The following is a 19,384-nucleotide window of genomic DNA, read 5'->3' on the forward strand; positions in this document are numbered from 1 at the left end:
CTAACAGAAATAATAAACAATACGCACAGGGTAAAAATAAAATATATTAAAATAAACGAGCGAAAGTAAATCAATCCATTGTAAAAAGGGTTCACATAAGGTTTGTGACCCTAACTACAAAAAAAGAAATTAGTCAGCCATAGACATAGCTGACATACAATTATAAAAGAGAAATCAAAATAAAATTACGATGATCCACTAAGAACGATGAATTGCTCCCTTGATGTACTCCTCCAATTGGAATCCTTGTCCTTCTGTCATCCCCAAAATTCCTCTTTTTTTCTTCTCGCAACGTCCTTTAAACGTTCCGAATTTGACTCCCCGCTGAAGTTCGCGCGGGTCGCCCGGAGTTGGCGTTGCAACCGCGCCAACTCTTTGGAGTTTGTATGGTGCACGCATTCCCGCGCGGGTAGCGCCAACTTCCACGCGGATAGCGCGGTTTTCTGTTCCTTCTTTTTCCAATTTCCTATTTCTTCGTATTTTAACCTGTAAAAATTATAAAAAAAAATGAAAAATAAACTGAAATGAAAAAACTAAATAATAAAAGCAATTAATATACAGAAAATGCTCTTTTATAACTAAATTCTTATTATTTTTGGCTTGGAAAATATCACTACAAGTGAGGATTTCTGAACTTTGTATTTGCCTGGTGTAATATCATCTTGTGTTCGTTAGTTCTTTGTTTAAACACTTGTATAGTTGTGCATAAGTTTGATTTCTTAGGTTGTACATTTCTATTTACATGGAAATGGTATCTAACTCTTGCATATCTGTTGAAAAATTTTCAAGTTGCTAGAGAGATCAGTGATATCACATTTATTGTTTTGTTTCTTTTCCTGTTTGAAGCAAGGTCACCATGTTACAATATCTAAGGTGCTTTAGCTGACAACAATACACTTATTTTAAGTTATTATTCAGCCAGAAATAGGTGCAATGAGAAGAAGTTCACCATTAATCAAATTTAGAAGCAGCTTAAAATTTCTTGTTATGTGAAAACAATATTCTTACTGAAAAAATTAACGAGTTGAAAGCCTTCTGACAGAGGTGAGAGGTTATGAGAGTCAATACATGGTTTGCGGTACATATGGAAGAATTTCTTGACAAAAGAGAGCCTCAATGGTCATCTCCGTGATGAAATATATGTTTTGCAAGAAGAGAAAAAATCTATAAGAACTAAATTTAATGGCTGGCTTCTATGAATGATAATCTGCAGAATTTTGACAGTTTTTTGTCTAATAAATTGCAGATATTATTGGCATCATAATCATATGACTATAAATACGGGGAACTTTCTTTTTGTAGTAGATCTACTTGTTCGGATTCAAGAGTGGAAAATTGCCTTATTTCTATGAGTTTGTATTGATTAAGAATATAAAAAATTTAAAATACAGAAAATGTTGATGGTGCCAAATTTCTAATGAAGGTATCTGATAAAGTCCAACCAGAATTATAGGTTAAAAAAGAAAAAGACATGGAAAATTATATTGATAATGGTTGATTCAACCGGTATACAGCTCAAAACAAAGCCAGATTTCAGCAACAGAAATGAAGAAGAAAATTTTAAAATAACAAGAATAAGGAAAAGATATTCCAAGAGAATTCAAGAGCCCCTGGTCTCTTCCAAATGCCTAAGTCTTAGTCCCGAAGATGATGAATTCCTTTCCATGATCCCTTTTAATGCAAGAGAATTGTAGCTCTAGAAGCTTCCCATCATTCCACCAAATCAACCATATTCTCACCGTTTCTCGTACTAACTAAATGGTGAATATGTGGTGCTGACTCAGCATGTGGTAGTGGAGCTAAAGATTCCCTGAATCTCTCCCTACAATACAGCCTCATCTTCTTTGATTCCCTTACAATATCTTAACTATGAAAGGAAACTCTATTTTACCTAGTCTATCTTGAGTGGTAATCCTTAACAATGTGTCCCATAATCATTGCATAGAATCCTCTTGCATTTTTAGGTATAAATGGATACGAAAATGCTGGTATTGAAGAGGACTTGCAACAGAATGAAGACAAGAAGTGAATGGCTTTAACTAAAAGCTTGAAATGTAGCATGGACCCCTTGAACAAGGAGGTATTTTGTTTTCTATGATTCATTTATTCCAGTTTCTACTAATTCTTTTTTTTTTCTTTACTCATAAAAAGTTGTACTTCCCTCCTCTAATATCATGCATAAGGGAATGTAGATAGTATTTACATATTCCTTTTTTGAGTTGCTGCTTTCCTTGTTTTGTGTCTGATCCAATGTCATCAAATGATTGCAGTTGGAAAGGGTAAGAAATGAGAATTCGCTTCCTCCAGTGGATGATCACATCGATGAGGCAAGTTTTCCTGGTCTGCAAAGAGAAATCATGCAGCTACATAAGGTAAATGATTCTTACTGCATCTTCCTTTATAGTCATCCTGTATGAACATGTATTTTCCAGATTCTTATTTATTTTTACTCTGCTCAGGCCAATCAAAGAGTTGGGAAATATATTTTGTGTTGAATAAATCTTCATCAATGGTAATGCATTAGAAAGAGTTCTTGCATTGGAGATTGAGCTTGCTGAAGCATTGCATGCCAAGAAGAAATCAAGCTTCCAATTTCAGAGGTGTGGTCTTCTTTACAACAGTAATGAAATCTGATAAATGTTTTACCATTTTGGAAGCACTCCACCTTTAGAATCCACTTCTCTTTGTTCTCTCGTTTAAAATGTGAAGACTAGTAAGATCCATCACTTGATCTCTGAATGTTCCTTCAGTTTAGCACAAGGATTTCTGGAAGTAGCCATTTGACAACAACCAATTTATTCCAAATGCTTAAGTTGAAGTTTTAGGGTTCAATAGATTTTTAAGTAACTGATTAGAGATGACTTATTTTTTATTCTGTCTTCAGTTGGTTAATTACATGTATAATTACCTGAGATAAAAAAAATTCAATTAAGTAAATACAAGCTATTATGCACTCGTCATTTTTTGCATCGAGGTCAGATTACAGATTCACGGCCATGATGCTAACTCACGTGACTTCCAGTAACATGACATATTGGTTGTCAGATTTGTAGCTTAGTATCAATCTAGATATCTATGACTTGGCAACTGATAAGTTCAGCCTGCCCAAAACCCCTAATGGCAACTACTTCCCAAACAACTGCTGTTGTTTCAGCAACTGATTCCAGAATAAATTCATGCAAGGACTTGCGTGATGAAGGGGTTGAGGTTGATGGTGAAGAATCCAAATTACTGTGCAGATCGGCCTGGAGAACAACAATATCATGATTGGCATCTTTTGTAATGAAATGAAGCTTTCCATGGAAACAAGCAAGTAGATATGGAGACTCTGAATCAGTAAAATCATAAATAGGGACTTTTCCAGTAACTACTTTTCATTTATCTTGTCCTCGATCATATACCTTGATCATTCCACTATCCATAGAATCAGAAGGATCAAAAGCATATAATTCACCATTCACTACAACACTCAATTTTGTACAACCCTCAGCCATTCCAATTGTCAACCACACAAGTCATATCTTTCGTTAAGAACTAGAAATAAAAATCCACTGATATAAAAACTTACAGGTTTAATTGGTCTTCAAAACAAATAGAGAGTGTTAATCCCAGTTCAATGTTGAAATGCAATTATTTTAATTACCTCAGTGTATGCAGTGGAGTCATATAGGGGTTCATCTGCAACAAAGAAACCAAAATAATGAAAAACTAATGAAAATAACTATTGATGAATATTGACAATATTATTAATTTAAGATTTGAATCTTAAAATAAATTAACCAGGGAAGGGAGTAAAAATTAGAACCATATAAAGAAGAAAGAAAACATCGAGTTTAACTGGATTAAATTAAAAAAGTGCTCATCAATTTTTTGTAAACGACCCACAATGAATATCAATGCACTTGCACGGCAATCACTAGTTAATGCAGATGGCTTTATAGAGGAAATCTTTATGCTCGGACAATATGCTATGGAGATGTCTTCAACAGTTTATAAAAATTGGGTATTTCCTGACCAAGCATTAACAGCTTATCAAGAGGTAATCTATATGAATACACCCTACATGGATGATATTATATCTAACAAATTCATGCTTACCTTATCCAGAAATTTAACTTCTATTTAGAAGAAGAGAAGCGGCAAAGATTGCACTCCTAACTACTTGGATCTTAGAGGCTATGATATCTTGTCAAAAACTAATAAACTTTTTGTTATATGAGACTCCTGAATGGTTTTATATCTAAAAAAACTGAAGGGGTACATTTTTCAAATATTGTATCTGTAATAAAAACATAAGATAACCAATTTCAGAACTGTAAAACCACATACAATTTCTCTTTGATGATGGCATAAATTAGAAGAGACTTTTGATGTTAGTAACAAGTGTATTTTGCTTGATTCAGAGGAATGGCAATTGAGGATCCATGTTCCCTTCATGTTCTTCGCCTTGAGTTTAACTTAAACTAACATGTAAATTTAACATAAATGAGTTTTCTCCAAAACTGAACAGCATATTAAATATCAATATCAGCCAAGTAAACACAAAACCAATCCAGATTTTTCTTATATACAACAAACTTAATGAAAATATTGAAAGTTGAATAACTTATCCACAACATGAGAGAGAGAGAGAAGAAAAGGATATAAAATAAAATAGTGCATATCCTCACCTGTCCTAGAAAGAGCTCAGCCAAAACACAACCAGCAGACCACATATAAATAGCAGTTGTATATTCAGTTGCCCCAAATATAAGTTCTATCGAGAGCAGATATATGATATGTTGGGCTCACCCGGCACCTAAAAATGCAATAATATCATAAGCTCAGATACATACAGTCAAAAGATCTTCAAATTCAGTAGAAAATGGAATTAGCTTTCCTTTTTTTTTTTTTTTTTGGGGGGGGGGGGATAAACAAAGAATTAGCTTCTATTTTCACGTAATCATCATATGCACATTAATTAATTTAACAAGAGTAAAATAATTCCATAACAATTAAATGTTTTCAGTAATCTACACTCAAAACCGATTTCAAGGTCGTTAACACATGTACTCATCAAATCAAGTAAAAAATAAATCACAGAAATCAAAGTCATCAAAATTTTGGCAAACTCGGATACTGATAGAAAAAGAGAAAGCGAAGTTGAAGACACAGAGTATTGAAAAACCTTGTTGAACCAGGGATCGTGGAGGATGTCAGCATCGTGGAGGAATTGGGACCTTAATATTACCAACTGGATTTCACCTTCACCACTGTATAGTCATGGTAGCCACCAACGTCCTCTCACTTTACCACCTGTCTTCCACACTCCAATCCATAAACAGTGTAAGGTATCAGATGCATATGCAGATAACAAGAAAGGAAGAAAAGCTAAAAGAGATTGAATGAGAATTGTATTGAATAATGAAATACACTGAGATACCAGATCCTTATATAGAGGGATTCTGTTATGATTAACAGAATATAAACTTGACAGTTATAACTAACTTGGCTAAACTAATCTATTAGCTATATTACTCTATCATCCCCCCGCAAGCTGAGCAGTGGAGAGGAGAGAAACGCGAAGCTTGTTGCGAAATTCGGTAAACTTGATGTTGGAAACTGGTTTGGTGAAGCCATCAGCTACTTGATAAAGTGCAGGAATATGATGAATAAGAACTTCCTTGGTGATTACTTTTTCTCGTACAAAAAACAGGTCCAGCTCGAAATGCTTGGTTCTGGAGTGAAATAAAGGATTAGCAGATAACATCACAGCACTTAGGTTGTCGCAGTACAGTATTGGAGGTTTGGGAAGAGGAACTTTCAACTCAGAGAGCAATGAACGAAGCCAAGTGAGTTCTGTAATGGTGGAAGCTATGCACCTATACTCAGCTTCAGTGCTTGATCTACTAACCACTGGTTGTTTCTTGGAGGACCAGGATATTAAGTTGCCACCAAGGTAGACGCAGTATCCAGATGTAGACCTTCGATCATCTGGGTCTGAACCCCAGTCAGAATCGCAGTAGGCAATGAGATGAGAATGAATCGAAGGAGAAAATTGAAGACCGTAAGATGCAGTGCCAGAAAGGTATCTGAGAATTCTCTTTACAGCTTTCCAATGAGAATCTAAAGGATTGTGCATAAATTGGCAAACTTTGTTGACACAGTAAGAGAGTTCAGGTCGAGTTATCGTGACATACTGGAGAGCACCAACCACTGACCTGTAGAGTGAGGGATCATGGAAGGGAGAGCCATCTGTGGAGGAAAGTTTCAAGCCCGATATCATTGGAGAAGGCATAGGTTTGCAGTCTGCCATATGTGCTTTGGTGAGAAGATCAGCAATGTACTTGGACTGATTGAGCAAAATCTGTCCAGTGGGAAGCTTGTGAGCTTCAATTCCAAGAAAATGATGAATGTGGCCCAAATCTTTGAGGGCAAATGCAGAATTCAAGGACTGGATAAGTGTTTTTATGGTTGAAACACATGATCCAGTGATCAGAATGTCATCTACATAAACTAAGACATAAATTGTAGCAGTGGAAGTGAAAGAAACAAATAGAGAGCTATCACATTTGGTTGCTGTGAAACCAAGACTGATGAGGGTGGAGCTTAATTTCTCAAACCAAGCTCGAGGAGCTTGTTTTAAGCCATAGAGAGCTTTGGTTAAACGGCATACAAGGGACTTGTCACTAGCCACAAAGCCTGGAGGTTGTTCCATGAAGATATCTTCACTTAGATCTCCATTGAGAAAAGCATTGTTTACATCAATTTGATGGATGGGCCACTGTTGTGTTACTGCTAAGCTGAGTATTACTCGAATGGTTGTGGGTTTGACCACTGGACTGAAGGTCTCAGCAAAATCAAATCCTGGTTGTTGATGAAATCCTTTAGCAACTAGGCGTGCCTTGTATTTGAGGATACTGCCATCCGGTTTGTATTTGGTTCTAAAAACCCACTTGCAGCCTATGGGTGATCTGCCTGGAGGTAAAGGTTCCAATTGCCAAGTGTGATTCCTCATTAGTGCATCATATTCTTCATTCATTGCCTTGACCCAATGAGGTTGAGACATGGCTTGAGTGGCAGTGGTTGGTTCCAGTGCAACATTTAAAGCTTTTGGTTTGAAGACTCCAGCCTTGGCACGGGTAGTCATCCGATGAGTATTGGTGACAGCAGGTGCAGGCAGTGGAGGATTTGAAGTGTTGGTGACAGTAGGTGCAGGCAGTGGAGGAGCATCTGTGATGGGATTGACCTCTGTGGGTGCTGAGATACAAGGATTTGAATTGGCAGTGGCTTGGATTAACCTGTCAGGAGAAGAAACAAATTGCAAAGTAGAAACAGTTTCATTTACAATGGTGTCAGTAGGCAAAATCATAGCATTATGATCATTAGTTACTTGAGTTGAGGACTGTGACTGAACTATAGGAATAAAGGGAATGGAGGGTAAAGTTACTGAAGTTTGATGTGGACTAGGATTTTGTGTTAGTGTTGTGAAAGGAAACAAAGTTTCATCAAATAGAACATTTCTGAAAATGAAGATTCGACCAGAGGAAGCAAGACATTTGTAGCCTTTATGATGAGGACTATAGCCAAGAAAAGTGCATTGAGTGGATCTGTAATCCAGCTTGTGAGAGTTATAGGGTCTAGTGTGAGGGTAGCAAGCACAACCAAAAGTTCTGAGATATGTGTAATTGGGAACTTTGTTAAACAGAACCTGATAAGGAGATTGGTTTTGAAGCACTGGTGTTGGGAGAAGGTTAATGATGAAGGTTGCAGTGAGGAAGGCATCTTCCCAGTACTGTGTAGGTGTAGATGAGGCAGCCATGAGTGCCAAGCCTGTTTCAACAACATGTCTGTGTTTCCTTTCGGCTGTTCCATTCTGTTGGTGAACATATGGACAAGAGAATCTATGGATAATGCCATGTTCTGTGAGAAATGGGGTTAGTTTGATATACTCCTTGCCATTGTCTGTTTGGAGTGTTTTGATTTTGGTTTCAAATTGTAGTTCAACAAAAGCTTTGAACCTGGTGAATATAGTGAAGGTTTGAGATCTGTTTTGCAAAGGGAAAATCCAAGTATACCTGCTATATGCATCTATGAAACTAATATAGTATCTAGATCCATTTGTGCTTGGAGTAGCTGCAGGTCCCCAAATGTCTGAGTAGATAAGTTCAAGAGGTTTAGTATATATAGTGTCAGAATTGAAAAAGGGAAGTTGATGCATCTTGGCCATACAACATGCTTTACAAATGGCCTGATCAGTTTTATTACAGAATGGAATATTACAATGTTGAAGTACAGACTTTACAGTTTTCAAGGCTGCATGTCCTAATCGACCATGCCAAAGACCTAGAGTAGAAGAATTGAATTGACTTGATACAGTATAACAGGAAGTATTGGAAATGCTAGACAGACTCGAATTAGTACAAGTAGAAGAAGGAAACAGTCTTGGATGCTTGGACTCCTTTGCTGGCTTTGAAACAGCAGCACCCTCAAATGCATAGAGACCATTTTTAAGCTTGCCTTGGAGAAGAATCTCCTTGGTAGCCTGTGATTTGACAAAGCAGACATTAGCATGAAACTCAAAGAATACAGCATTGTCTTTTGCAAACTGAGATACACTTATGAGATTTTTGGATAAGTTGGGAACATGAAGCAAATTGGACAGTGTAAAGGCTAAAGAAGAAGATTCAAGAACAGAATGACCAATGTGCTTTATTTGCATACCTGACCCATTACCTATCTTTACGGTTTCTTGACCTGTGTAAGGTGTTTTGGATGCAAGGTTTGAGGAATCTGGTGTGAAATGGTTTGTGGCACCTGAGTCAGGGTACCATGTGGGATCAAATGCAGAGAAGAAATCTGAGGTGTCATCACTTTGTGAAGCACTGGAACTTGCCATAGTCATGTTGGATTGAATCTTGGAAGGTGCTGAAAACACTTGTTGCTGCTGCTGCTCAAATGGATTGGGATAGCTTTGACTGAAGCGATGGTAACACTCCCAGCCAGAGTGACCATATTTGCCACAAACCTGACACTGCTGTTTGCCTCCATTGAAAACATAACCAGTTTGGAAATTGTTATTGTTGAAGCGACCTCCACTTCTGAAACTTCTTCCTCTGTAAGGCGCATTGCCTCTGTATGGACCTCCTCTGCTGTTGAAATTGGAAGGACCTCCCCTATTGTTGAAGTTAGAAAAACCTCCTCTGAAATTGCCTCTTCTGAAATTCATCTGTGTGAAATTGGCTTGGAGATGATTCAAATCATGTTTCTTGTGTTTTTCAATTCGTTCTTCCTGAGCTAGCAGTAGAGCTTCTATCTCATTAACACTGTAGGCATCAGATCTTGAGGTCACTGAGGTAATAAACGGATCATATTCTTCACCTAATCCATCAAAGATTGCATCAATATGGTCCTCAACAGAAACCTTGGAACCAGTTGCTGCTAGTGCATCGACTATCTTCTTAATCTGCAAGAGATATTTTGAAACAGGTCCTTCTTTCTTGGTGTTCTTGAGTTGAATCTTGAGCTGTTTTATTTTGGCACGAGTTTGGGAAGTAAAGAACTCTTCAAGATTCTTCCAAACTTCATATGAATAATTGCAGCCAACCATTCTGGTGTGCATCGACTCAGACATTGAAGCCAAGAGCCATGACATGAGGAGCTGATCTTGTTGCTCCCAGATTTCTTTTTCTACGGCAGATCTGATATTAGCAGCATCATCTTTGCTGATGTATTTCTGCAACTTGAATCCTTTAATCGTGGCCATAGCCTGTTGTTTCCATGGTAAGAAATTTCCATCATCCAGCTTAAATGATACTGGATTGGAAAAAGTGTGTAGAGGAGAGGATGAACTCGCGGAAGCAGAAGACGATTCTTGAACTGTGGCCATGGATCGAAGTGAGCTCTGATACCATGTAAGGTATCAGATGCATATGCAGATAACAAGAAAGGAAGAAAAGCTAAAAGAGATTGAATGAGAATTGTATTGAATCATGAAATACACTGAGATACCAGATCCTTATATAGAGGGATTCTGTTATGATTAACAGAATATAAACTTGACAGTTATAACTAACTTGGCTAAACTAATCTATTAGCTATATTACTCTATCAGAACATATGAAAACTCCTCACTCTTGTCACATAGTGGAGACACGTAACTTTTGTTGCCTTGAGATTCTATTAATTATATATATGGTCAAATCAATGGGAGACTGGGGAGTACATTAATGAGAAAAAGCATAGTCTCACTCTAAATTAACCTCTACTACTTTTTAATTTTAATTTTATCTCAAATTAGTCTTTAAATTTTAACAACTGTTATAATAGTAATTTTTGATAATTTAAAATTAAGTTATTAATAATGAATAAATTATAACCGTTTATTCTTATTAAATTTAAATCGTTAATTTATATTTTTAATAAAAAAAACCACATTATCTTAATTTTTAACTTTTTAAATTAAAAAAAAAAAAACTTGAGGCGTTATTTTCTTTTTATTATCCTGGAACTAACAAAATAAGAAATATTAGAATTTTAAATAGAAATTATGAATTAATAGTTTAAATCAGTTAAGGATAAACGGTTGAGATTTAAACCATTAAGTCACTAGGTGTGGAGTGTGAACTAAAGGTGAATGATTTGCATAGTTGACATGAGGTTATAAGTTTGAATCTCTATGCTATTATTGAATTAAAAGAATTAATCGCTAATATGAAATTAACAAAAGGACCTATCATAATAATAATTATAATTTAGAGAGTAATTAGGATGAAATTAAAGTTAAAAATATTTATTTATAAAAAAAATCAAGTTTAGGGTGACTATATGAACTTTTGCTTTGCATTAAATATTGGTTACAAAATTTCGAATGAATAAAATACAACCGTGCCATTTTCCTTTAAAAATAAAAATAAAAATAAAAATACAACTGTGCCCTACAACTTGAGCATAATAATGGGTAATACGTGGAAGTTGTATTTTTTCAATTAATTTCTTAAATTAAACAATAAGTTTATATCTTAACAATTACAACATCTAGAATTTTGCAATTCTAAATTTTTTTACAGGCAATAATAAATAGTAATCAATAAAAGATGATAGACTAATTTTTGTCATTGCAAAAGTTTGATTATAATTGCAGAGCACCATTTTATTTTTAATTTTTTTAAAAAACTTTTTTCTTTTTTATAGCCAAAAAAAAACTTTATTCCTTCAACATATGTCATTTTGAAAGAAAAAGAGAACAATACTATGTCAATAACATGAAATTATTTATAGTTAAATGGACTAATATCCTTCATATGCTAACTCCCATATTAAATAACAGTTGTTTTTTTATAAAACTGTCTCTTTTTATCCAATTATAATTTAACCTTTATTTATTTATTTAATAATTTTTTTTATTCCCAAATAAGTCACAAGCTCCTTGTCATAAAATTAGGTCTTACAATGGGTATTGCATGCTATTTATGTTTTGATTGGAAGCTGACCCTTTATACAATAGGTAGAGATTCCAATTGATGCGTAATTGATAGTGATTTTCGTATAATATGTAAATTGGCCGAAACACAATTTTTAGATGGATATAGAACACTTATATTATGACTACTCAAATAAGCAAACAAAATCATTTTTTCTTTGGGAAAATAACAATCACATAAAAGTTATAAATTAAATTGGGCCAACTTGAAATTTGAAAATATTAAAAATGTGCTATATCTAACCGGTTAAAAATAATCAACAACATTATTATAATTTTGTTTTTGGTAAGCACATTATTATAATTTTTATTTAAAATATTCTTGCCTCGTACAATTAATTATGTTTGTTTTAATCCTCTTAAAACTAATTTTATTTATAAAAAAATCATAAGAATTAGTTCAAATAATTTATGTAAATGTAATAAATTATTAATTAATATCGGGATCAATTTTAGAAAGATAATTTTCTTAATCCAAAAAGAAACGGACCTTAAACTTAAAACTTAACATGAAAATGACATATCTACACATGTTTTGATAAATATCTCATCGCTCACCCACTTCAACATTGACTTATTTGAAAGTAACAAAAGAAATAAACAAGTATTTGTCAAAATTGAAAGAACATAATTAATAGGAAAGAAAGAAAAAGAAAAACTGATAATATTATAGTAATGATAGATGAAAAAACAAAATGATGAACGGGGTGCCACGTGACTAAAATTGTCAGAAGAGGGTTGAGAGGAAAGCGTGGGATGTCTTGGTAACTGTAATGGAAAGGGAAAAAAGCGAAGCATTTGTTAAATAAAATGTAATAAGAGATTTTTTTTTCAATTATATATATATACATATATATATATATATATATATGGGTTTTATTACTATAATGTTACATGATATAAAAACATTTTCCTACCCTTACAATAAAGAAGAGAGAAGGTGAAATGATGAAAGAGAAAAAAAAAACATGTGGACCCCACCTCTTAATTGTGTGTGTAGGAAGATTTTCTTGGGTTATGTAACATAATAGTAATAAAACTCTATATATATATGGCAAAATGATTTCTGCAGCTGCTGTACCTACAGCAAGCAAGGATACACGTCCGAATCCTAGGATACGGCAATGGATCCTGAGTTTTTTTTTTTTTTTTTTAAAAGCCGTGGGGCCCACTTTTCTGTGTCAGCTGTAGATAATACTATCTACGGCTGCTGCAGAAATGTTACGCCTATATATATATATATATATATATATATATATATATATATATATATATATATATACGAGGAATGATACTTTGACACCGTTGTTAAATTTGAAATTTGACACCTCATCTGAGAGTTGTTAGGTTAAAAAAGATCAATGGTGTCACTTGCTTATAAATCAGAGCCGTTGATCTTTTTTGATCTAATGACTCTCACATGAGATGTCAAATTTCAAATTTGACACTGATGTCAAAGTATCATATCTCTATATATACACACACATATATATATAGGTAAGATCCTTTGATATCGGTGTCAAATTTCAAGTTTGACACTTCATCTGAGAGCCGTTAGATAAAAAGGATCAATGGTGTCACATGCGTACAAATCAGAGTCGTTGATTTTTTTTATCTAACGGCTCTAAGATGAGGTGTCAAAAATTCTACCTCAGATATATATATATATATATATATATATATATATATATATATATATATATATATTAGAAAAATAAATTTTATGTTGTATGAAAATTTCAATCTCATATCATAGATACATCAAGTTGAAACTCATTTATTTAAAAAAAAAAAAGAGTGGCACACCTTTTTATTGTGTGTGTAAGAAGGATTTGTTTTCTCATATATATTAGAAAAATATTTCTGCAGTTACGGCAGATAAGTTATTTGTATTTATTCCAAAACGACGTCATTTTATAACTGTAAAGACTATAATAATCCTGAAATAAATTAAAATTATAAAAACACCATGATTTCCTCCCCTAACCGACGTCATATTGGGTTTACTGCAGAAAAAATGAACCTTATATATATATATATATATATATATATATATATATATATATATATATATATAGGGTCAGGATCATTTTACACTACTGTAAGTTACACTTTTAATCTTGTTCGTTGATCTCACTTATATCTAAGGGTTCAAATTTTTTAATGATGCGAACCATTGGATACAAGTGGATCAATGGTCAAGATTGAGTGTAAGACTTCTAACTCTTACACTAGTGTAAGAATATCCTGCCCCATATATATATATATATAGAGGTTATACTTATTACTTCTTTTTCTTACGTTTTTTTATTACCAAATTTTAACCGTTAATTTTTGTCATTCTAACGGGTATAATTTATTATGTCATACTTATTAATTAATTATTAATTTCCAATAAATTATAACCTTTAGATTGGCAAAAATCAACAGTTAAGATTTGGTAGTAAGAGATAGTAAGAAAAATATGTAGTAAGTATAACTTCTCCCATATATATATATGAGAAAAATATTTCTTAAGTTGCTTGATATATTTATCTCCGGTTAACCCAAAATTACATCGTTTTATTTATTTATTTCTTTATATTAATTGATACACCTCTGAATGGTTATGATTATCATTTTTTCTCTCTTCCTTTATTACCATTGATCCATTTTTGTACGGTTATGATTTAGTGACCGGAGTTAAAGTTGTCTCAAGTAATTTGAAGAGTGTATTACCGGTCAGACATAGTATAATTGTAAATAAAAAGTTTGTAAATATAATCTTCTCATATATATATATATATATATATATATATATATATATATATATATATCAAAATAATATTTTTGCAGTTACTGCATATAAGTTATCTGCATTTACTCCAAAATCGACGTCGTTTTGGGATTGAAAAATTAAATAATTATAATTATAAAAGTATAATAAACTTGAAATAAATTAAAATTATAAAAACACAATGATTTTCGTCCTAAAATGACGTCGTATTAGGCTTACTGCAGATAACTTATTTGCAGTAACTGCAAAAAAAATGAAATATATATATATATATAGGGAAATATTTTTCTCCTTTAACATAAGAGAATAATTGTCTTTACTGAGACAAAAAAGGGGCCAACAATTAGAAAAAACAAAAACAAAAAATTGGCAAGAAATTCGATCTATGTGTAGGAATCAAATCTTCTTGTGTAAAAGGAGAAAAATATTTCACATATATGTAATTATGGAAAAACTATTCTCATGCTATATGAGATAAGTTTTCTATGTTACACACGATTCGATAACCTATGTAGCACCGATATCGACACGGGGCTCGAGACACGATATGACACGATACTCCGATACGTTAATTCTAAAAAATGTTAGATTTCGACACGTTAGGACACGTTTTGATATTAAATAATATTTTTAATTTATGTAGTGTATATTATATTTAATATTCAATAATTTAACAAAAAAATGAAACTAAACTTATAATATTCATCAATTTTGCAAAGAAATATAATATATTATATTAAACTCAATAAAATTGTAATCGTAATCCAACGAATTTAATAGTTGGAACCAAAAACTCAACGCAGTGCAACCTTTGAATTTTTTTTGAATTTCTATAACGCGTATTGGAGTGTCGGAGTGTCAGAGAGTGTCGGACACGACACGTCAGAGCTTTTGAAGTATCGGTGCTTCCTTGTCGATAACTATGCCACCTTTTTTATTTTTTATTTTTTCAGTAGTGAAACTCATAAGTTTATCTCTATAACATAAGATAACTTATTTCTTTTAACATGATATTAATAAAACTCATATAATTATATAAGATTGATATTGAATTATAGAAAAAAAATATGAGTCCCCACCCAATAACAGTATAAAAACCACTAATCTTATGTTATAATAATAATAAAATAAAAAAGAGAGAGAAAGCAGAGTGAGGAAGTGAGTGCAGAGCTGAGAAGAAAGAATGATGATGATGAGAGGTAATTGATATCATTCATTGGAGGAAACTCAGAAAAAAAGAAAAAAGAAAACCTTTTGATCCCAAAAAAGTTCATCTTTTTTCCCACCCACTTTCTCTCTTCCCAAACACCGCCGTATTTCGCTTTCTTCTTTCTTCTTTCTTTTTATCTCTTCAAAACTTCTCTTCCTTTAACATCTTATCTTTTTTCTCACTAACCCTTCATAAAAGTGACAAGCAGACAGAGGAGAAAGTGAAGAACTGTTGAAGACAGAGAGAGAGAGAGAGAGAGAGGTGTCATTCAGTCAATTATTTTTCTTGTGAGATTGCATTTTCACCAATGGGAGCTCGTTGCTCTAAATTTTCTCTGTGCTGGTGGCCTTCCAATATCAAATCAAACCTTCATGACTTGTCTGATAATGGTGAGGTTCTTATTCTCACTTCATTGGTCACTCACTTTCTGGGGACAGTTATTTGAATGTGAAGTTTTTGTTTTTAACATGGATTCATTTCTGGGTGTACTACAGATGATGGGAACAAGAATGAGAAGGATCCTTGGGCTGGTTTCACTGAGTATAACATGGATCAACTAAAACTTGCCACTTCAGGATTTTCACCTGACAACATTGTCTCTGAGCATGGTGAGAAGGCTCCAAATGTTGTTTACAGAGGAAGGCTTGAAGATGATAGGTTGGTTGCTGTGAAGCGCTTCACCAAGTCTGCTTGGCCTGATTCTCGACAATTCATAGTTCGTGATGTTTCTGCTTTTGGTTTCTTTTGCATGTGTGTGGTTGTGTGTTTTGTGAGTGGAAGTTCATGTTTGATGATGTGTTTGTTTTTGATAACCTTTTTTGTTTTAGGAGGAAGCACGAGCTGTGGGGCAGCTAAGGAATGGACGGTTAGCTAACTTGGTTGGGTTTTGCTGTGAAGGAGAAGAGAGATTGCTTGTTGCAGAGTTCATGCCCAATGAAACTCTTTCCAAACATCTTTTTCACTGTAAGTTTCCATCCATATGTTTATGTTTATCTACCTTGCATTTCTCCAGCAATCAACAACAGAAAAGATCTAATTTTTGAAGTCATTATTGAACCGCAATGTTTGACAAGGACTAGGCATTTTGCTTTAGAAGCTACATTAATAGCCAATTTTAAGTAATCTGCTTCCTCAATTTCATCTTAATTTTTGTTGATATTTTTTTGTGAATTCTCTGATTTTTGTGATATTTGTATGATCTGCTTCGCTAGGGGAGGCCCAGCCCATGAAATGGGCAATGAGGCTGAGGGTGGCATTGTATTTAGCACAAGCTTTGGAATACTGCAGCAGTAGAGGAAGGGCATTGTACCATGATCTTAATGCTTATAGAATTTTGTTTGATGAGGTACTTCAGCTTTTATAACCGGGTTTGTGCCTCTTTTTATTGTGTTTTATCAACTATCTCTTACATGGTATCAATGGTGGACAGGAAGGCAACCCTAGACTCTCTTGTTTTGGACTCATGAAAAACAGTAGAGATGGCAAAAGCTATAGCACAAATTTAGCCTTCACTCCTCCAGAGTACTTAAGGACAGGTAATAAATGATAAAGATCAACAAAAAACATATAGGCATTATCTTTTTTATTATTTTTCCCTTGGGCTATAGAATTTTTTTGGTAATTCCATGCATTCTGATTTATTCAATTTCTTAATTGAGCTTACACATGTCTGAAATTTGGCAGGAAGAATCAACCCTGAAAGTGTAATTTACAGTTTTGGCACTCTATTGCTTGATCTTCTTAGTGGAAAGCATATACCACCCAGCCATGTATACTCCCTCCTTCCCATTTCTTGTCTTCATTTTAATTTAAGCTGATATTTTTGTTTAGTCAATCTTTGACCTGTAGAATGTTGGCACTTATTGTTGAATCTTACTAGATTTGCAGTAACATCGTATGATGATCTTGCTTAAAATGACCATAGCATTTCTAGAATTCATAAATAAATAGGTAGCATAATCTCTTTACATGCAGGCACTTGACCTTATACGAGGAAAAAATTTTCTATTGCTGATGGATTCATGTTTGGAAGGTCATTTTTCAAATGATGATGGAACTGAGTTAGTGAGATTAGCTTCACGTTGTTTACAATATGAACCTCGTGAGAGACCAAATGCCAAGTCACTTGTGACTGCTCTAACTCCTCTTCAGAAAGATACTTCAGTATGCTCTTCTTTTTCACTCCTTGCTTTTTGTCTCAAGTTCTTCTATCACAAGTGAATCAAGAATCAAAGTTTACTTGGTTGACTTGTACACATTAGTGAAGCCTCTTGGAAGCATAGAAACGTATTTGGTATTTTTAACAGGTACTGTCAAATGTTTTATTGGGCATACCAGATGGGAGTCTATCATCAAAGGAAACAGTTTCATTGACACCTTTTGGTGAAGCTTGTTTAAGAAGAGATCTGACCGCAATATATGAAATTTTGGGAAAGGTGGGGTACAAGGATGATGAAGATGTTGCGAATGAGGTAATTCATTGTTTCTCTAGATTTCTTTTTTATTTAGATTTTTACTAAGAGAATGCTGTAAGCGGCTTTTCTTTTCTTTTTTTCTCTGTCTACAAAATTTTTTAAAAGCTGCTTGATGCCAAAAGTATTAGTTTTTAAACATTGTTGTGTCTTTAATAAATATATTGTGCAATGCTATTAGTTGTTAAACCTTGTTTTTAAACTGTTTCTTGAAAGTTTTAACTTTAATTTTTTATTTTAAGATTTTCCAATTTGCTCAATTTCTTTGAGTATCAAAGTTTAATTAACTGCCAGATGCTCTTTATGCATCTCAAAAAACAGTCATTCAACACCATCTTCATTTGATTATAAAGAGGCATGATCTTTGCTAAAAGACACTGTTTATAAATAACTGAAGACACTATGTTGAGAATCTTTCTTATGCAAGATAATTTAGTACCTTTGGGTTTATTAGTTCAAGGGAATGCCATCTTGCGGTTTTGATTCTGCTTTTCCCACTATGTTGTACAGCAAAAATGTATTGTTTAATAATTCTTCTATAGTTCTTAGCAAAGCTGGACCTTCCTTAACCATGTAAAATTATATTTATGGAGTTGTATCCTTTCATTGTATCACAGCTGTCCTTCCAAATGTGGACAAATCAAATACAAGAAACACTGAATTCTAAGAAGCATGGTGACTCTGCTTTTCATGCTAGAAACTTCTCTACGGCCATTGATTGCTATACAGAAGTAAGTCAGCTATAAATGCTAGGAATAAGAACGTCTGAGCATTGCATTCCTATACTACAAAATAAATAAATACTTTTCCATTGTCAATCTAATAAAGTTAAGTCTTTACAAGATTGAATCTTTTGTCTAGAACCATGAATGATGAGTTGGTGGAGTAATGGGGTCAATGCTTTGGATTACCCATTAGCCTTTGAAATTTAAAGTTGAGGAATAGTTTTAAATGTATCCATATATCTTGCAAGTTGCAAAAAGAGGGAGCAATAACCAGAATACACATTATCAATATGTTCCCCTCCATTACTCCCAAAGCATGCTAAGTGAAGATTGGTTAGTGGTTAATATATTAGTGTGTTAAGGTTCTTTTTCACAATATTTGGTTTTGTGTAGTTCATCGATGGTGGAACCATGGTATCACCAACAGTGTACGCGAGGCGCTGCTTATGCTACCTGATGGATGGCATGGCACAAGAAGCACTTGGAGATGCCATGCAAGCTCAGTCAGTGTCTCCCACATGGCCTACTGCATTCTATCTTCAAGCAGTTGCACTCTTCAGCCTTGGCATGGACAATGATGCACAGGAAAGTCTTAAAGACGGCACAACATTGGAAACCAGAAAGCATAGAAATTGAAACTGTATAGTTTTTCTTTTTCCCTTTCTTCTCCTTCCCTTCATTTATCAAGCAATATTTTTTAAGTATTACTATTAACTGTATGTAATGTATCTTTCCCTTAGC

The 19,384-nt window shown here is 33.8% G+C and overlaps 2 protein-coding genes across 6 annotated transcripts; one reads left to right on the top strand and one right to left on the bottom strand.

The window, feature by feature from the left end:
• Window positions 1-236: 236 nt before the first annotated feature.
• On the bottom strand, window positions 237-5,315 carry LOC133295421 (uncharacterized). Of its 2 annotated transcripts, none has more exons than XM_061494259.1 (4): window positions 5,168-5,315; window positions 4,671-4,798; window positions 3,644-3,678; window positions 237-486 (listed from the first exon to the last, which is right to left on the bottom strand). In XM_061494259.1, the coding sequence occupies exons 2-4, from the start codon at window positions 4,713-4,715 to the stop codon at window positions 258-260; spliced, it is 309 nt and encodes a 102-aa protein (XP_061350243.1). In that variant the 5' UTR covers window positions 4,716-4,798; window positions 5,168-5,315; the 3' UTR covers window positions 237-257. The 2 variants fall into 2 exon arrangements, 1 of the variants encoding a protein (XP_061350243.1); XR_009749336.1 differs by lacking the exon at window positions 237-486 and adding an exon at window positions 2,736-3,245.
• Window positions 5,316-15,754: 10,439 nt separating this feature from the next.
• LOC133295411 (serine/threonine-protein kinase BSK5-like) lies at window positions 15,755-19,326 on the top strand. Of its 4 annotated transcripts, none has more exons than XM_061494242.1 (10): window positions 15,755-15,841; window positions 15,956-16,162; window positions 16,275-16,410; window positions 16,659-16,792; window positions 16,877-16,982; window positions 17,131-17,216; window positions 17,422-17,610; window positions 17,754-17,918; window positions 18,536-18,649; window positions 19,037-19,326. In XM_061494242.1, exons 1-10 carry the CDS (start codon window positions 15,755-15,757, stop codon window positions 19,277-19,279), a joined length of 1,467 nt encoding a protein of 488 aa, XP_061350226.1. In that variant the 3' UTR covers window positions 19,280-19,326. The 4 variants fall into 4 exon arrangements, with proteins under 4 accessions (XP_061350226.1, XP_061350227.1, XP_061350228.1 ...); XM_061494243.1 differs by having other exon boundaries at window positions 15,962-16,162; XM_061494244.1 differs by having other exon boundaries at window positions 15,965-16,162.
• The last annotated feature ends 58 nt before the right edge of the window (window positions 19,327-19,384 follow it).

Source organism: Gastrolobium bilobum, unplaced genomic scaffold (genome assembly GCF_033153095.1).
Source record: "Gastrolobium bilobum isolate Gb01-03AN ecotype WA unplaced genomic scaffold, APGP_CSIRO_Gbil_v1 utg46055, whole genome shotgun sequence".
Lineage (NCBI taxonomy): Eukaryota > Viridiplantae > Streptophyta > Magnoliopsida > Fabales > Fabaceae > Gastrolobium > Gastrolobium bilobum.

What these genes read in the sequence shown, in the direction of transcription:
- LOC133295411 (XM_061494241.1), top strand. Translation starts at nt 15,755, where the DNA reads ATGGGAGCTCGTTGCTCTAAATTTTCTCTGTGCTGGTGGCCTTCCAAT. An exon ending in CTGATTCTCGACAATTCATA is followed by an intron (nt 16,163 to 16,274) that starts GTTCGTGATGTT and finishes TTTTTGTTTTAG; the next exon opens with GAGGAAGCACGAGCTGTGGG. An exon ending in ATAGAATTTTGTTTGATGAG is followed by an intron (nt 16,793 to 16,876) that starts GTACTTCAGCTT and finishes AATGGTGGACAG; the next exon opens with GAAGGCAACCCTAGACTCTC.
- LOC133295421 (XM_061494259.1), bottom strand. Translation starts at nt 4,715, where the DNA reads ATGTGGTCTGCTGGTTGTGTTTTGGCTGAGCTCTTTCTAGGACAG. An exon ending in CTGAGCTCTTTCTAGGACAG is followed by an intron (nt 3,679 to 4,670) that starts GTGAGGATATGC and finishes TCTTTGTTGCAG; the next exon opens with ATGAACCCCTATATGACTCC. An exon ending in ACTCCACTGCATACACTGAG is followed by an intron (nt 487 to 3,643) that starts GTAATTAAAATA and finishes TAATTTTTACAG; the next exon opens with GTTAAAATACGAAGAAATAG.